Source organism: Corvus cornix, chromosome 1 (genome assembly GCF_000738735.6).
Source record: "Corvus cornix cornix isolate S_Up_H32 chromosome 1, ASM73873v5, whole genome shotgun sequence".
Lineage (NCBI taxonomy): Eukaryota > Metazoa > Chordata > Aves > Passeriformes > Corvidae > Corvus > Corvus cornix.
In genome coordinates, this window is record NC_046332.1 from 110891127 (window position 1) to 110910691 (window position 19565).

General features: G+C 38.2%; 1 protein-coding gene across 4 annotated transcripts in view; it reads left to right on the forward strand.

Moving 5' to 3' along the window:
* The window catches only part of USP9X (ubiquitin specific peptidase 9 X-linked), a 101772-nt gene that overhangs the window by 59398 nt on the left and 22809 nt on the right, over window positions 1-19565 (forward strand). For 3 of the 4 annotated variants that reach the window (XM_039552300.1, XM_039552306.1, XM_039552315.1), the window contains exons 22-33: window positions 310-440; window positions 701-979; window positions 4286-4411; window positions 6570-6695; window positions 9381-9547; window positions 12857-12965; window positions 13562-13708; window positions 13830-13976; window positions 14764-14986; window positions 17319-17539; window positions 17939-18129; window positions 18555-18728. In XM_039552300.1, coding sequence (XP_039408234.1) covers window positions 310-440; window positions 701-979; window positions 4286-4411; window positions 6570-6695; window positions 9381-9547; window positions 12857-12965; window positions 13562-13708; window positions 13830-13976; window positions 14764-14986; window positions 17319-17539; window positions 17939-18129; window positions 18555-18728 — 2041 coding nt within the window. The remainder of the gene's footprint in view (window positions 1-309; window positions 441-700; window positions 980-4285; window positions 4412-6569; window positions 6696-9380; window positions 9548-12856; window positions 12966-13561; window positions 13709-13829; window positions 13977-14763; window positions 14987-17318; window positions 17540-17938; window positions 18130-18554; window positions 18729-19565) is intronic. The other variant, XM_039552305.1, reaches the window with a different exon arrangement.

Sequence of the window (19565 nt, forward strand, 5' to 3'; positions counted from 1 at the left end):
CCCAAGTAATTATTTCTTGTCTGCTCTATAAAGTTGCGTAGTTTGCAGTTGGTACCGGGGTTCAGTGCCACAGTGCAGTGAAAATGGGGAGAAGCATTGTATTTTAAAGTGGTTTTGTAGCACTGCTTTAATGGGATCAGTTTTGACGGTAGTAGTCATTGCAGAACACTTCATAGTCGATTTTGTCTGTAACTTTTTGCAACTATTCTGATACACTTAAAATTTTTCAGATATATAATTGTAAATAGTACTGACTTGTGGTGGAGTAGTTTTGCTGCAAAATGCTTATAAGTTGTGTTTTTATTGCAGATAACACTACAGTCGAGAAACTAAGAGCAATTTGTTTAGATCATGCAAAGCTTGGGGAAAGCAGCCTTAGTCCATCCCTAGATTCTCTATTCTTTGGTCCTTCTGCCTCACAAGTGCTGTACCTAACAGAGGTTTGTGATGCTTTGCCTGTTCTTTAAAAATCGTCAGTTCTCTCTGTGGCAATCCTCTCTGTAACATTATGGAAGCCTAAGATCAAATTCTGGTTTGAAATGAACAATTGAAAATACTTAACAATTTACTGGAATAAACATATGTATGGCCAGTGCTGTCAAAGCATTGCATATGTAGTATTGCTACAAATTCTCGTGTTTAGTCATCTATATCCAAGTTGGTGCATTTCCATTAGTTAACTCTGTATTTTGTTCTACAGGTAGTTTATGCCTTGTTAATGCCTGCCAGTGCACCTCTGGGAGAAGATGCCAGTGATTTCCAATACAACTTCTTGAAAAGTGGTGGTTTGCCTCTTGTGTTGAGCATGCTGACCAGAAATAACTTCCTGCCAAATGCAGATATGGAAACTCGAAGGGGTGCCTACCTTAATGCTCTAAAAATAGCCAAATTATTGCTAACAGCAATTGGATATGGCCATGTTCGAGCTGTGGCAGAAGCTTGTCAGCCAGTTGTGGAAGGCACAAGTACAATTTCACCGGTAATATAAGTCTTCCTTGCAGCAAATAGCAATGTGCTCCGTGTTTTATAATGTGTGCAGTAACATCTCTTTACTTTTCATTGACAGTCTATTCTTTGAGTGCGTTGCATGTCAAGAACTCAAAGTACTTTCAGATAATGTTGTCTTGCAATTCTAAAAAAGAGATCAACTTACTAAACAAAGCCTATTTCTTGGTGACTGTAAAACGTTAGGTGTGAGATGTACTTGCTCTGTATATGATTTTCAATGGTTTGCATGATTGTTAGTACAGGTAACTTCTCATTTTTAATTATATTTATCCTTTTGGACGAAATGTCCAGCACACAGCAGGATAAACGCATCATGTGGTGGGTGAGCAGCTGGTTCACAGGTCAGGCACAAGGGGTTATAGTGAAGGGCAGGGAGGCCCTGAAGAGAAACCTCAACAAATGAGAGGATTGGGCAATTACCAACCATACGAGGTTCAACAAGGGCTAGTGCCAGATTCTGCACCTGGGATGGGGCAACCCTGGATATGTGGACAGACTGAGGAATTCGGTGCTGGAAAACAGTGACACAGAAAGGGACCTGGGTGTCCTGCTTGATGCCCAGTTGAATATGAGTCAGCAGTGCCCTGGCAGCCAGGAGGGATATCCGTGTCCTGAGGGACATCAGGCACAGCATCGCCAGCTGGGCAAGGGAGGGGATTGTCCTGCTCTGCTCTGCTGTGCTCTGTACTGGGGGGGGGGCTCACCTCGAGTGCTGGGGGCAGTTTTGAACACCACAATATAAGAAAGATATGAAGCTCTTAGAGAGCATGTAAGGGAGGGCAACGAAGATGGTGAAGGGCCTTGAGGGGAAGCTGTGTGAGGACCAGCTGAGGGCTCTTGGTGTGTTCAGCCTGGAGGAGGCTGAGGGGAGACCTCACTGCAGTTAACAATTTCCTGGTGAGGGGAAGAGGAAGGGCAGGCACTGATCTCTTCTCTGTGGTGACAGTGACAGGACCCAAGGGAATGGCCTGAGGTTGTGTCGGGGGAGGTTAGAAAAAAGTTCTTCCCCCAGAGGGTTGCTGGACATGGAACAGGCTCCCCAGGGCAGTGGTCACAGCACCAGGAAGTGTTTGGACAATACTCTCAGGCACATGGTGTGACTCCTGGGGATGGTTCTGTGCAGGGCCTGGAGTTGGACTGGATGATCCTTGTGAGTCCCTTCCAGCTCAGCATATTCTGTGATAAATGTGAATCCCCCATTTGTGAGTTTCCATCCCAAGTAGTTTCTTGATCTATCAACCTGTACTCAATAATACACAGAGTGCCCCACTTCAGAGCCCTTTGTTCCACAATATTGACTAAGATCCATCTCTGAAACAGAGAAGTACATTCCCCTTAAACATCAAAAATAAATACCTGTGCTGGTTAGCTGCATCTATTGGAAGATATATAATTAATTCTTTTTCAAGTAAATCATAACTCTTAATGATTACAAAGAAGTGAAGATCCCTTTTTATGTCTCATGTTACAGTATAATAGGAGTATATTAAGGCAGACATGTTTGCCACCCTGTATTTCATCTATTTTAAATGAATAAATTTTACTGCCCTGCTTTCTTACAACACTTACGTAAAGTGCATCAGACATGACATCACTTGAGTCTTGAAGTATTGTTTGAAACAGACTTAGGCTGACCTCTTCAGAAGAGGCAACATTTGTCCACAATTGCTGACTTTCACTATTTAGAATTGCAAACATCTGATTTAATAATAACGGATTTGTTGGAAAAAACATGGTTATTCTTGTTGTCACCATCATCCTCTTTGAAGGACTTCAGTATTTTTTATTCCTCTGGGATGCAGGTGAGATTTGTTAAAACCTTTCATTTCTCTCACCTAAAGCATAAGCCCCAAAGCGTAACTTTCTCTCTTGGCTTTCCATCAGTATTTAAGAAGAGGAGGCAGCCAAGGTTATGTGTCTGTATCTTTCAGTTATTGGTCTTTTGCTGTCAGTAATACCTTTAAAATTTTTACTTTCTTCCTTGTTTTCATAGAAGGTTTAATTAATAATGTTGTTAAATACAGTGTTATGGTACACAGAACCTGATTTGCCTCATATATTGCTGTCGATCAGCTCCAGTAGCGTCCAATAGCTGATTGACTGTGGAAGCTCTGTTAGTTTTTAGTGGAGCTTCTGTAACTTTGCTCCCTGATGTTGGGGTCCCTCCCCCGCCGTGTAGCCCTGGGAGAGGGGCCCTGAGGGCACAGACACGGGGTTTCCCTGTCCCTGCTCAGCCTCGTTCCCACTGGTTGGTTTGTGTTCCCTGCGCGGGCAGAAGGACCCTTGGTCCCGTGACTGGAACAGTTCCTGGGCAGAGCCCCGGCCATGCGGCTGGAGAAATAAACATCTCTGAAACATCTAGCAAGAATCTGTCTGTCCATATATATTTCCTTTCCACGGGACTCCTGGTTTGATATATGCGTGTTGCAGGATCCCCACTGCAACACCCTGAATCAAGTGTCATAGTGAAGCTGACAAAACAAGGGATGTGCCCAGCACCAGACCTTACACAGCAACCTCACAGTGTCTTTTGGGCAGCATTTGAGATGGGCTTTTTGAATGAACTGGTACAGGAAAATGAAGAAACTCTTTTGTTTTAACTTGAAACCACAGCAAACCATCTTTTGTTTGTCTGTGACAAGGAAACAACCATTTCAGATTTGAACTGTCAAAACTACGAAGCTCTGGCAGACTAAGGAGAGAGGGATCTATGCTCAAACCAATACAGAAAAGATAAAAACTTGTCTTGCTGTTTCTGTTTTGAAACTGTTATCGAAAACAGGAGGGATAATTCCGAACAGAATTCTTCAAGAGTAAACTAACTCAAATGCTTAAAATGTACTTCAGTATAATAAAAACTTCAGCCGTGTTCTGTCTGGACACTATTGTCTAATCCAGAGGGAGGCCCAGTGTATTGCCAAACCCTTTCTTTCCCACATCAACTGAAAGGGAAGGAGGCATTGTAACAGAAAAAAATTCTGTTTACTTGAAATAATCTGATCAATAAACAGGCCCCCAGACCTAATAAGTTTGGTGCAAGTGCCTTTCCTCTTAACTGCTTGTACTCTGTGATCCTACACTGCAGCATAGTGTCTTCAGATGTGGTGGTATCTGTTTGAAAATGAGAAGGTTTATTTCTGTTGGCATTTGCACTAAGTAGTTTTCCTTCCAGCATCTTACCTACTTCTACCAAATCTTTCCTAGCTACTTTAGATCTTCATATCTTCTTGCTTTTTTTTCTCATGTAAAAGTAAGTATGAGAAATACTTTCTTCCAGATAAACCAGGCTACGCATGACCAGGCAGTGGTGCTACAAAATGCCCTACAAAACATTCCTAATCCAACTTCAGAATGCATGCTGAGAAATGTAGCAATACGTCTTGCACAGCAAATATCTGATGAGGTTGGTGAATTCCTTTCTGTATCACCTTTTTTTCCTTATAGCATCTTTTCTATATTTTTAATCCTTAAATTTAATGCTCTGTAAGACATGGATTTTTCCTTTTAAAATGTCGTGAAATGTTTTAGGTAATCTTCATATGAAAGAGAAAAGTCTCAAATCATTGCCAGTGTATCTTTATATATTGAAGGTACATTAATGATTCAAATGAAAACCTCAGTAAGGCTAAAGAATGTGCTTTGCAAACGTAGTGGTCTTATCTGTGTGGTGTGGCCAAAGCTCATTTGGATCTGGAATCATGAGTCGTGTTAGTGAACACATTAGTGAATTCGGCTGAATGCAGCAGGAGCTAAAATCACAACTGCTTGAACTTCCTCTTCCATGTGCATCAGGATCCCTCAGTTTCCAGAGTGGGAGCCATAAATACAGGTTTTCTGTACCATATAGCATATCTGCAAAACTATCTCCAAAATGTTTCTGAGGTGTCTAGATAGAAGATATTATTGTATTATCATCCTGGTGTTGACAAGTGCACTGTCTCTTGAGAACCAAGGGCAATGTCTAAAGAAAGCACAATGTGCTGCACTGCAGGACTGAGCCATCTGCCTTCTGTCAGTGGTGGTTTTGCATCCATAGGTGTAAAATTGAACTCTGATTTAATTAAATTTCTTCCATAGAAGAAATGTCTTTTGAGGTGAGATGTGAGGAAAGGTTTTTGAATTCTGCCTTTGTCTTTCTTAGAGGCCTGCTAATAAATACATACTATTTTTCTTTCACCAAGCACATCAAAGCAAACAAAATCTGAATGTCTTTAACAATATTGCTGTGGAAGTTTTGTCTGTAGTTTTCTGAAATTATGAATACTGCTGTAGATCTAAATTTCTTACATATTGTAGTTTGCCTTTGAAAGGTTTTTTTTTTTTTCCTTTTCATGTTTTGATGGTCAAAAACACTTTTCAACAGATCTCACAATTTTAAAAAAATTACTCTGACATAGTTTCCATAAGCCAGAGAGAAGACTTTAGCACAGAGAGGAATCTTACACCTTTTTAAAAAATGTTGGTACTTAAAGTTTGAAACTACAATGAGATAAAAAAAAAACCATTATTTTTCTTGTGGCACTGTTGCTGTAAGGTTGCTTTGCTTGTAATAAAGATAAAATGTCTTTTATTTTTCTTCCAACTACTGTTGAAGTCCATATCAGTACAAGAATGCACATTGTTCAGGTTTCCTGATGCAGATACCTCACTGGCTCAGCTTCTTAAAGTCCCGTTTTTTTATTGTCTGAACTTTAGAAAAATGAAACTTGAAATCCTTGGGAACTGTCTGCCATCTGCTTTTAGAGATTGCCTATTTTTTGGACATTCTATTTTGAATATAGACTTCAGATAAGTTTTGTATTTTTTTTGAAAGTTGATGTGAACTATAAAGAATAGCAGGTGTACTATGTTTTGTAATGTGTGTTTATCAGTAGAAACCATTGGATGTTAACTCAGACCATGCACAAAACACTGAAGAGGGACTCTGCATTCATAAGATACATGAGCTGTGTTCTTACTCATGTTCAAACCTCTGTATCTTGGACATGAAGCAATCCCTTTATATAATGGTCACATACTTGATAAGCATCCGTTTGTCAAGCTGGCTATCAGCTAGCACAGCATGGGGAGAAACCCTAAAATAAGTTCAACTTTTTACATTGCTTAGGAGGCTGGCTGCCTTCCAGATGAATGCTTGGCGGTTTCTTGGGTTTTTTTCCTAAATAAAGAAAGTTTAGCATTGAAGTTGGTAGTTTCTGCTAAGCCTTAGAATCAGAGTTTACATTGCTTAAGAGGCTGGCTGCCTTCCAGATGAATGCTTCGCAGTTTCTTGGTTTTTTTCCTAAATAAAGAAGGTTTTAGCATGAAGTTGGTAGTTTCTGCTAAGCCTTAGAATCAGAGTTGCATACATCCTACTTTAAAAAACGAGATTTTACATGAGTGAAGTATAATTACTCTTCAAGATATGTCACCTGTTTTCTATTTAAGGAAAAATTCTTTGTTTTAACATTTTAAATCCTAAATTTTATATGAAATACATTTGTGGGAAATTAGAATCCATTGTAGTGTTATTTGCAGCTGCATTTTAATGTTGCTTTAGTTAATTTCTCTTTTTTTTTCAGGCTTCAAAATACATCCCTGACATCTGTGTTATCAGGGCAGTACAAAAAATTGTTTGGGCATCAGGTTGTGGGTCAGTTCAGCTGGTTTTCAGCTCAAATGAGGAAATTAGTAAAATCTATGAAAAGGTAAGAATTCCTGAACAACTACTTTCCTTGTATAACTGTTTGTTTGTGTACCAAAGGGAATGTTGACCTGGTCAGGCTTACAGTGTGATGAGCTTTTAGGTGGATACAGTGATGTATTTCAGAATCTAGTACATGTCATTTTCATAACACAGCTTAATTTTCTATTCCAAATTCCTTTTCTCGGTAACTGTTGAATTGTGACTTGAATCTGGTGTCAGTTCAAAAATGCACCAGTTCTGTAACTGCTGTAACATGTTTTCAGCCCAGTTAGTTCTGCATTTAAATAAGGAATAAGCATTTCCTGCAATGCTAATTTGTCCAGTCTTTAAACTTAAAAGGTCTGTTCTACAGAAGTGATTCAAGGCATATGTGCAGTCTAGAATGAGAAAGAAGAGCAAAGTGATGTGAGAAGCATTGGAAAAAAACCATATAATTGCTAGTTCTGTATAGCTTTTTTTCTTTTAATAATGGTTTCACATGTGGTTTACACAAATAGTTTGGAGTTGGGAGTTTTATATCAGTACATTATCACACACCTTGTGTTTAAGTAGTGTTGCTTACAGTTACAGGAAATAATAATCTGTATTTTGACAGTGATTTTAAAAAAGCATCTTCCTTTTTTTGTCTTACAAAATCAGGTTTAGTACTCATCAATACTTGCCTGACAGAAAAAAGGAAAAGGAATATGTAGGGAGGCTTAATTCTTGGTGTATTCGCTGTTGTGCTTGAATGATCAATTGAAAGGATATTTACTTCAGCAAAATGCAACACCTCTCCATTAGCTTTCATAGTGTTTTAATGGCATCTGCTTCTATTGCTGTGAGCATGACTTCTTCATGAAATAAAGTTGGGATTGGGGGTTTTTTTAGCTGATACTTGCATATAAAACATGGTTTAGTTCATGTGACAGTCCAGGCACACAAAGATAAGTGCTTGTATCTATACATAGGATGCTTTAAGAGCAGTAGTGCACTAGAGAAAATATACCTAAAAGAGAGCATGCCTAAATGTACTTTTTAAACTTTTTTCTGGGTAATAATTGTACATCTTAGTTCTGTAAAAATACTTTAAAATAATTGGAGTTTTAAAAAAGATGAAATTTAAGCTGTGCATTATCAGTCATCCTTCAAAGAATTCTGTGGGTTTTTTGTTGTTTTTCTTTTTATTCTTACTGACACCTGTATGGACATTTGTAATAAATGGCAGGTGCATTTGGTTTATACTGTGCAAAAGGAAAATAAAATTTGAAGGGGAAAAATTGGAAATTCAAAAGAGGAAGGAATTGCAGAAATAAGCAGGGAAAATAAAGTACTCTTTGTTAATATAACATTAAAAGAGAGGAAAGTATCCTAGAAATAGAGGAATATCGTGGAAGAAAAGACACAGTTTAAGAGAACTGTATCTGGTTATAGATGAGAGGAAATAATTTTATGATGGCTTTATAAAGATTAAATATAATGATGTACAGACCCCCCAGCTCTGGGTGCCTGAGTGCAGGGAAGTACTTCATTGAGTATAAAATGTACTTTGCCTTTCTCCTGGATCCCTGCAGCTGGGCAGAAATAACTTCCCTTTCTAACCAGGGCTTCAGTGCAGAGCAGGTGCAGTTCTGGACTTGTTGAAGGCATTCTGCATTTACTTTCTGATCTTGAGTTGTGTCAGAACTGCCACATCCTCCTGCTGCAGTGCAGTGACTGCCTCTGATTTTTCAGTTGTTGTGCATGGACAAAATAGTGTTTGTTGCCAGAGTGAGGCATATTTTGGCCTGTTGACAATTAATTCTCTCCTCTGCGTTGTAATCCCTTCTTTCTGCCTAATTAATCTTGATACCTTTCCACATATAAAACAAATATTAAATGCCTCTAGTTAATGTTGCAAACCTGCACTCATGATTTATAAATGATGAATTGAGACCTGCTCGCATTCAGTTTCTTCAGAACTTCATGAAGGTAATTACTTCTAGATGGAGGAGAGGGCTTGCCTCTCCTTTTATTTTGAAAAAATGTACCAAAATCAACTCAATTGATTCAGGTGTTTAGTTGAAGAAGTAACCTAAGCACCAATTAGCAGTAATATTATTTTCTGTTTCAAAAATCACCACAGCAGCTGTGTTTAAAACTTAAACAGCTCTTTCATGTTTCTGAAAAATAGCAAAGTGATTAATAAATTCTAGCAGTATTAAAAAGCTTTTTGGTCAAATAAATTGTGAGTGTCAAAGCCTTGTAAAACTGGATTGATGAATTATACAGCACTGTGCCTTTCTCTGTTTGAGTAGTAAGAGTTTTCCAAGCTTTAAACTCCATGTTTTGACTAGTAAAGAAAAACAAAAAAAAATCCCAAACAAAAAAAACCCCAGATGCAAACCAAGAAAAAACTCCCAACAGTACTAACTGATGTAATTGTTGCCTATAAGCTTCCTATTTAACTTCTGTCTCCGTAAGTTCACGCTTGGAATCCTGCTTTGAGAAGCACAGTTCTGGAAGTTCGAGTCATCCCACATAGTGCTTTGGCTTGGATCTGAGTGGAGTGCGTAAATACTTGGCACTGATAATCACTTAGTATCACTAAGTCACTAATCACAAAGCTGTGGTTTGTGTTTGTTTTTAGCGATATACCTTGGAGCCAGTTGGGTTTCTTGGGATTGTTTGCTGTACCCACTTTGTGCGCTCTTGTTTGTTTTCACAGACAAATGCAGGAAATGAACCAGACATGGAAGATGAACAAGTTTGCTGTGAAGCACTGGAGGTGATGACCCTGTGTTTTGCTTTGATTCCAACGGCACTGGATGCACTCAGTAAAGAGAAGGCATGGCAGACGTTTATCATTGATTTACTATTGCACTGTCACAGCAAGTAAGTTTTGGTGTTGTTTTTTTATTTTCTTTTTTGTATCACATCTATTATTTGACAATTCAAAATGAGTATAAAGCCTAAATGCAGAGCAGTGGCTTCAGCCCGTCTGAAGTTGTCACGTGAAGCATTGGGGTGGATGTTTTCAGAAACCATCCAGGTGGAAAGTTGTTATATGTTATTAAACTTGGTTGCCAGTGCTTTATCTGTGACTAAAGAGTTAATTTTAATTTACTGTTGTTTCATGAATATTCCAACTTTTCATTGCGAGAGATCAGAAATTAGTAGTTGTCTTCAGCCTTTTGGTACGTTTTAAAGGGATTCAGAATGTGGTGCTCTCAGATGAATGTGGTCAGAATTTGAGCACTGTGTTTTGGAGTTTTTGACTTTTCTAGATAAACAGGTTGAAAAGTCTTACATTTAGGAATATTTGCCATACCGAAAGCATCAATGGTATCGTCAGAGCATCTCGTTACGGTGAACTCTTTGCACACACTGGTGAAACTGTGGAAGGTTACCAGAAATACCTCAAGCTTTATTAGTTTGCAGCCTGTGGAATAGGGTATTGAATTTTCAGTTTCACTAAAGCTTGCTTGTATCACGCATTGTATGGAAAAATAATTTAGATTGTCAGTACAAGAAACTAGCTCTGAGCTCTTTTCTCTCACATGCCTGTAAAACTTGTGATATGTATGATAATGTCACTTAGAATGGTGCAGCTGTTCATTGTTACATGATAGAATAGCATAAACATAAGTAGAAACAGAAGACTGCTTTGTAAATGAAGATGGTGAAGTTGAACTAAGGTGCTAAAAAGTTCCTCTTCTGGATTAATGTGGAAACAAATCAGTGTTTGTAATGCAGAGAAGGTTTAGCAAATACCAGACAGAACTGAATATCCTTCCATGACAATTGTTCTCTAATCTCCTACATTCAATCAGAGAACAATGTGAGCAAAAATATGCATGTGAGAAAATATTTTTGGTGCACCATAAAAGACAAGGAAGATGATCAAGTTCAGATCTCACAAATAGGATCTTTCTAGAAAAGATCAGATGGATTGTTTGTTTTTCAGAGTTTGAGATTGGGACTTCTGTTCCTCAGAGCATAACCATGCTACCTCTAAATTGAGAAACAGAATGCAAAATTAATACTAAATGCTAGGGCAGTTTTTTTCCCCTCCAAGATAATTGATTTTGTAGTGGTGTCCCCTGAGTGCAAGATAATTGATTTTGTAGTGGTGTCTCCTTAGTTAAGAGGAGATAGCTGAACAGCTAATCCTAAATAATCGTGGAACCCAGAAGTAGTTTGCTGATTTCTGCAAAGTGTTTGGTGGCCACATGTATGTGGCCCAAATAAATAAAAATTTTTGTGCTGGTGTAAAGCAATGGCACTTATACCCACTGAAGAGACTGTTGTCTGTTAACTATACAGAAGCCTGTGTCCTGGAGCACTCAATAGGGCAGGATTCAGGTTGGCAGCTCTAAGGGAGGTGCTTGACCTCCAGCTGTTCCACCTGCTGAGTGCAAGTTCATCATGCAGCTCATGTCCTGTGTGCCAGCTCTGTGCTGTCATCATGTGTCTAAAACAGCACAAGATGCCTGTGCTTAGGCAGCTGCATCCCTCTCATGATTCCTTAAGAGCTCTTAGATTGTTACAGCTTCACAAAAATGTAATACTTGTGTTCAAACATTGCATGCTCCTCAGAAACATAACAGTGTAAGGCATGTGTTCGCTTGGTTACATTTCTCACATTAGGAAAATATCACCTGTATCTATTTCATTCTGCCTTTAAATGCACAGACTTGAGGAGTGTCTGTGTGATGTGTCCCAAGCATCTGATGGATTGTATCTTAAAATAACTTTCTGTGAGATGTTCTACAAAAATGTCAGCTCAGCAGTCAGACCCCATAAAATGTCAATTATTGTTAAGAACAAAACAGACCAGCCCCGCCGCACGGTCTGCTGCAACTCAGAGCAGAGTAGGAGAACTTGGAAAGATCAGAGAAGGGTGACAAGGGAGATCAAAGCTCTGCAATGACTTCCATCTGAGGAACAGCTGAATAGCTGGGGGCACTTCATATTGGAGGAGAGATGAATGGTGGGAGGAGAATACCACAGAGACCCTTAAAATCAGAAGTAGCAAAGGGAGAACAAAGGAAGAACTGTGTTTCTTTGTGTAAGACCTTCTTGAACATAACACTTAAGCAGTGCAACCCTTCAGTTTGGAAATGGTTTGAGGGGTTCTTTTGTGAACTTGTCCAGTGAGGGCTATGAAATACTGCTCTTGGTAGTCTTCCTGAACCACAGATTGTTAGAAGCTGAGAGAACATTCTGGAGAAGTGTCACTGCATGATTCCTTCTTCTTGTGCACTTTCCTTTGTGCATGGTAGCAGAGATGGGGTGCTCAGCCAGGTGCATCTTTGCTCTGACCTCAAGGTCATCCTTATGTGGCTTTGAAACCACAGTTAACCACACATGAAAAAACTCTGAAAGGAATAGGATTCTTTGGTGTGCTTTCCACCCTGACTCCATGGACACAAAACAAAGACAACCACACCAAGCAGACTCTGCAAAACTCAGTTTTTCATATGCTGAGATACTTTGATAAAATCGTTCATTCAGCATTCATTTGTAGTCTCTTCCCACACAAACAGAGTTGTTCCTAACAGTTTTTACAAGGCATACTGCTCAGACAATCCTACTACTTAAAAGAACAGGATTTGGGATTTGCCTTAAGTTTTTTTTTTTACTGAACCTTATCCATTCCCGCATTGCTCCAGTGATTAGATTAGATTCTGAGGTGGAAAATTTCCTTTAATTATAGCCACTTGAATTTTCAGGAGGGTCATCATCTCTCACATCTTACTAATGATAAATTTTGATCACTTCAAAGATACTCAGCAAACTGCTGCAGCGACACATAAAAGCAGTTTTACTGGAATAGTTCTGGTTTGTCTTACCAGGTACAACTGGTGCTTGATTAGAAAAAAAAAAATGATTTGGGATTGCAAATGGTTGTGTTATGCAATATTTGCTGGCAGTTGCGAAGGTGTAGTGGTGTTAGGTGTTTCTAAGTTTCTTTTTCTTTAAATATTTGATTTGTGGAACAGGTTTTGTAATATAATTAATGCATCTGAAATTTCACTGCAAGGAGAAACAATATGATGGGTAGTGAATAATTAAACTATTCTCGTTTCTTACATTACTTTCAGTTTTAGAAAATGGCATTAAGCAGATAAACACAAATTTAATTAATGTCCTGTTTGGATAGGGAGATTGAATTTAATGTTTCTATTAAATTATTTCCAGAACCGTTCGTCAGATGGCACAGGAGCAATTCTTTTTAATGGCTACCAGGTGTTGCATGGGACAGAGACCTCTCCTTTTCTTCATTACCCTGCTGTTTACTGTTCTAGGGGTAAGTTTTCAGAGATAAAGTCTTCAATATGGGAGTGTCTGTAAAAAGTAATAGGGCAAAATACCTGCAAGAAAAGACGAATTGCTGTTAACAACAGTCACTAAAATATAGATTCCTTCTGACCTACAGGCAAGCAGCACAGATGATTTCCATTTGAGCTAGATCAGGGGAAGAGGGACTCTCTTGTATTTTCTGATAAGAACATGAGCAAGAGGCTTTAATGTCTGCATTTGATCTTTGGTGATTGCTAACCTTTAAGTAAAAACATTAGCAGCTTAGAGTGATACCTACAGTTAGTGCCTTCTTCTACTGGTCCTGCCAGGGCTTTTCAGTTCCCCATGCTCATGCCTCTCTTGAATGTTTGATTGTAAGTTTTGATTTGGTTTTCTTTCTCCTATTCAGGTATAGAAATTGCTACTAAAATAGTTGAGAAGCCATTCATTAACAGCTAAATACTATTGTAAACTTCTAAAAGGTTAAAAATCACCTTACACTTGTTTTCTTTTATGTTTATTGCCAGATTTAGGGGAAATATGTTGGTGTTGCACTGTAAGTAGAAGCGTGTATAAATTCTCATTTGCTTTTGGTTTACACAGAGCACTGCAAGAGAGAGAGCTAAGCATTCTGGAGACTACTTCACCCTCTTAAGACATCTTCTTAACTATGCTTACAACAGTAATATTAATGTACCCAATGCTGAAGTTCTTCTCAATAATGAAATTGACTGGCTTAAGAGGATTAGGGTAAGTTTTAGGATCAGTTTATTCCTGATAATTAGGTTTTTGCTGCTTTATTGTAAAGTACAGTTCTGAGCTTGGTAAATATTTGCTGTTTGGAGTATCCTAACTTTCTCTTAAATGGCAGGATGAAGTAAAAAGAACAGGGGAGACAGGTGTTGAAGAAACTATCTTAGAGGGTCACCTTGGAGTAACAAAAGAGTTGTTAGCATTCCAGACACCTGAGAAGAAATACCATATTGGTTGTGAAAAAGGAGGTGCTAATCTCATTAAAGTAAGTTCAAGTTTTTTGACCTATGGAGGGGAATTTTTGTCTTTGTGAGGTTATAGGGGTTTTTTTGGGGGGTGGATGTTTGGGGGGTTTTTGTTGTTCGTTTTTACCTGTAAATAAGTCAAAAGAAGCTTCACATCTTGTGGTCTGTATCCATAAAAATACTTTTAATTGGAGTTTAATGTTTTCTTCAAAAATAATTTTTTAAATTCCATGTTTCATTCATGAAGTGTATTTAACGTTCTCATTTTACTGTATTCCAGTATTTGACAAACATCACACAGAGATAGTGAGCTAGATACAGGGTAGTCCTGTACAGGACTGCTTTCCTTCATTACCCCTGTAATGTCTTTCCCGCACACGTTCTTAATTAGTGCTGTTAATGCTTAGGGCAGGTTTGAACAAATGCATCACATCTGAGCATCTCTTTAATCAGACTTGTTTTGTTTGTACTTCTGATATTATAGAACAGGAGTGTTGGTTTTTCAGCACTAATTGATAAAGACCTTTGTAGATAATACTGGTTTTGCAAAAGAAATTTTTTATCAATCAAGAAGAGTACAGATTTATTTTTAACTTTAAGTGGGGAGGTGGTTTGCAGGGAACCACTTTAGAATGGAGTTCTTCTGTTCTAAATTTAAAAGCTCATTGTGGTGTTGGTCTCAATTTTTACTCTTACTTTGTTTTTAAGTACCCCTCTGGTTCTCAGACATTCATTTATGTAATAGCCCTTACTCTGTTGTAAAATAATTTCCATGGTAACAGGTGATTTATTGTCTTTTTTTTTCAGGAGTTGATAGATGATTTCATCTTTCCAGCATCCAATGTTTATCTACAATACATGAGAAATGGAGAATTGCCTGCTGAGCAGGCCATACCAGTCTGTAGTTCACCAGCTACTATTAATGCTGGCTTTGAGCTCCTAGTTGCACTAGCAGTTGGATGTGTGCGAAATCTCAAACAGATAGTAGACACGTTGACTGAAATGTATTACATAGGTACAGCAATCACTAGTATGTAATACTTTTAATTATCTATTTTCTACTCTTTAATGTATATGTCATGTATAGGTTTTGTTTATATTATCCAGTGAACCAAATGCTGGGTTTTTTAGTTCATGGTTTGTTTGTGGCTGCTTTTAATGTTGGAAAATCAGGCTGTCAGAATCTAGAAGAGTTTGCCAGTGTAGCCTTTGTTTTTCTTTATGCAGTGAATGTACCGACTTGCATTCCAAGGCACCATCCAAATTCCAGCCCCAGTCAATTGCACAGCCTGACCCTTCCTATCTCAGTCTCTGACTACTCCCCTTTGTCCATACCAGCTCCCAGGAACCTCATTCTATCTGTATCTTCTACTTCTGTCTCATCATTTCAGGCTCTTCCTAACCAATCCCAGAGCCTCACCAGGTATCTTCAGCTTAGTTTTAGTGCCAGTCTCTTGATTGCTCACCTGATTTGTCATCATTGTCCACACACAGGCACAGGTCCACTGTTCTGTTTCTCTTTTTAGTTCTGAACTCATTCTCTGCTTGTCATAGTCCTTTTTCAGGCTCCATTTTGGCCTTGTCTCTGCACAGCTCTGCACTGAAAGAACTTTCTCCCTCTCAGTGGAGGAAGATTGTAGTGATTGCAGTCTGTTAGTGCTTCAAAACCCAATAGTCAAGTGAAACTTGGGCTAATTTTCAAAAGGATGGCAAAAGGCTCACCTTTAGCATAGATTGTTGTTATCACTAAAATCTTGTAAGACTTTTTTAAAAATGAACAAGCAGGAGCATATTTTCTCCAGCTCTATATGGTATAGCAAAAATGTTTTGCTGTAATACTAGCAGGGAAAGGGAAAACAGAAAAAAACCACCACCAACAACCAAACAAAATCCAAACACCATCAAACCAAAAAAACCCAAGCTCATATGGTGAGAAAGGCAGGGAGAGTTGGAGTTGTTCAGCCTGGAGAAGAGAAGCCTCTGGGGGTACCTTATTGTGACCTTCATTACTTAAACATGGCTTATAAAAAAGATGGAGGAAAACTTTTGTACCAGGGTCTGTAGTTATAGAGGACAAGAGGCAATGATTTTAAACTGAGAGTAGATTTAGACTGGACACAAGGAAGAAGTTCTTCACTATGAGAATGCTGAACAGGTTGCCCCATTGTGGATTCCCCGTCCCTGGAAGTGTTCAAGGCCAGGTTGGATGGGGCCCTGAGCAGTCTGGTCTAGTGGAAGATGTCCTGACCCATGGGAGGGGGTTGGACTGGATGATCTTTAAAGGTCCTTCCAACCCAAACCATTGTGTGATTTAACAGAAGGTTTAAACTCATAGCATTTACCAAAACCATAAGCAATTAAAAATAGTATCCCAAGGTGGGAGTTGTCCACTACCTCTCCAAATGGCAGTGCTACTTGCTTGAATGGTGCTATCAATGAGTTGTTTGAGGTTTTTCAATCTTCTTCTGTTTGGTTCCATCACAGATGAATAAATTAAAAGGATAGCTTTATGGTTTTCCCCTCTGCCTCATCCTTTCTTCTTCACTTTTTTTCTACTGGGAAGTAGTGTATTTCTTATCACCTCACATTTAGAAGGATTTCATGGCATTTCGTTCCACTCAAGTATTTGATAAGCACAGTAGAACACCAGATCTCTGTGGTATGTCAGACAGAAGAGAGAACACATGTGTGAACTGTGCATGCTCTGTGATTCATATACCAAGTCTGCTTGTAAATATGCATGCTCTCTTATATCAGAACTTTTTGTGTTAAAACTGCAGAACAGCAGCTTAGCATAGGAAACCTGTGATTGTAAATGTTCTTGAAGAGATGTCAGGAAACCTGAGAGAGAAGACTCAGGAGGAAAAAATATATATCAAGTTATATAGATAGCATTTGCTAAAATTGTTTCCCATCCTGGCAAGTAGAAGTGGGGCTTAAGTGAAATAATGTAAATTTTTTAAGGATTATAAATTTTTGAGGGTATTATAATTTTTGAAAGGCTTATAAAGTGGTTATATATTCTGTATTCATTCAGCTGAATTGTTCAGCTAAGAAACTTGCTGGTATTGAGGAAAGACTTCTGTTTCACATATAAATAGACTAAATTTTTGTCTGGCCACCTCTTTAGTTATGCAGTAGAAGAAAATGTTACAACATTAAGACTACAGATAGAACTGTCCTTCATAGAAGTTGGGTTAATTTTAGCAATTAAGTTTTCTGATGGAACATTGTTTTTTATTAAACTGCAGTGTGATACAGACTAATAATAATTTTATGCAACTGCCCTTTGTACTGTATGAATGTCCTCTTTATTTTGTAACAAAACAGTTCTTTGACCACATTCTGCTGTTTTCTCTTAGCCTGTGAAGCGCTCACAGAATGGGAATATCTGCCACCTGTTGGGCCTCGACCGCCAAAGGGATTTGTGGGACTGAAAAATGCTGGTGCCACTTGTTACATGAATTCTGTCATTCAGCAGCTGTACATGATTCCAGCCATCAGGAATGGGATTCTTGCAATTGAAGGCACGGGCAGTGATGTAGATGATGATATGTCTGGGGATGAAAAGCAGGACAACGAGGTAAATTTAATTAGATAGAATTACCTAATCTTTAAATTGTAATTTTTTTTTTTTATGAAAAGGTCATAATAAATTTCTGTTGCCAATCAATTACTTTGATTTCCACTGATATCCATGGGGAAAATAGGATAATCTTTCATACTTGAATAGGTTCACTGTCAGAGGGGCACTTGAGAAGATCCAGGTGGCAGTGTTTCCAGAATTCCTCCTTGTGGTTTTGTACTGGAGAGCACTGCACCTTATTTCTGCCACCACGACTCTGTTAATGCAAACAAAGACAGTATTTGGGTTTTCAGCTGAGAGTGTGAAACGCCTTAGATTGTCAAATTAAACAAAGGATGCAACTATGGGACAGCTACATATGAAAGTGAATTGCACAAATTTTCTTCCGCTTTTCAGAGCAATGTTGACCCACGAGATGATGTGTTTGGTTATCCACATCAGTATGAAGACAAACCAGCACTGAGCAAAACTGAAGACAGAAAAGAGTACAATATTGGTGTTTTGAGGCATCTCCAAGTAATTTTTGGTCATTTAGCAGCTTCCAGGCTACAGTACTATGTACCAAGAGGATTTTGGAAACAGTTTAGGTAAGTAGAAAATGGAGAATTGATGTTTGTTCACTGGACCACTAAGTACAACAAAACTAATCATAGTAGAATGGCAATGATGTAAAGTGTAAATTAGCAGAAGCTGTGCAACTTTATATGCTTTTTCACCATTCTGTAGAAGTCTATTAATACATTTAGGTTTACAGCAGGATGGTTATTTTGAATTTTAGCAGTTTTTGATAGTGAAACACTGAATTAAGTATGAAGTTATACACAAGACCATGTTTTTATACTTACCAGATAAGTGTCGGGGAAAGAACAACAGGGCGCATAGTACATCAAAAACGAGTAGTTTGGCTCTTTAAGGAGGAGGGATTAGTAGCTTGAATAATTTTTTTTTTTCTAAAAGAAACTATTGGTGAACAAAACAAAAAATATTTGACGAAATGTGCTTTCATTTTCAGACTTTGGGGTGAACCTGTAAATCTACGTGAACAACACGATGCTTTAGAATTTTTTAATTCCTTGGTGGACAGCTTAGATGAAGCTTTAAAAGCTTTGGGCCATCCAGCAATGTTAAGTAAAGTTTTAGGAGGGTCCTTTGCTGATCAGAAGATTTGTCAAGGATGCCCACATCGGTAAGTGTTGAAGATTTTAATCCTTTTTACAGAAAAACAACCCGTGTTTGTATCCCTATAAAAGTAATTAGAGTCAAAGAGTGGGTTTTTTAAGCGAATAGATTTTGCTACCTTATTTTTTTCTGCAGATGAACATTCGTTTGTCTACAGGCACTTAATCATTATTGCTTCTACTTACAGATTGTATGTGAAGCATTGTGTATTGATCAAGGCAGGAAAGAAAAAGCTTTTTCATGTTAAAAGTGAAAACAATTATAGGGGCCAAATGCAATGTAGAAAATTTTAATACCTGGCCAAAAATTGTTTCTGTCTTTGGTTTTCCATAGTGTGTGTTTAGAGCTGAGCCAAGTAGGAATCTTGAGTTCCAGTGAGTAAAACTGTTCATACTCACTATGAACATACTCACATACTCACTTACTTAACCTCTAATTAAGGACAGTGGTATAGGAGGTTCATCTTTGTCTTAAGGTTCCTGCTGTATTTGTAGTTAGCTTTAAATGTGAATACTGAAACTCAGCTTTGTAGAAGGTGTGTAAGAAACCACCCATGCCAAATCAGACTGCAGGTCTGTAGCTCACTGTTTTGATGATGGTTGTTAATGAAGGAATAGAACTAGGCATTGTAAAGTTGTAATTCCCTAGACTTTTTAATCTATCTCTCTTTTTGAGATGGATGGTTAAAATTGCATGCAAAATTCAGGATGGCCTAATGATCAACTTATGCTTTTTTACATCTGGCTTTGTTTTATTATTGTATTTAATTTCTGTCACTATCAGTTGGCCTTCCTACTGTTCAGATCATGCGTGATTCTTTAACAATACAGATCTCTGTATGTTG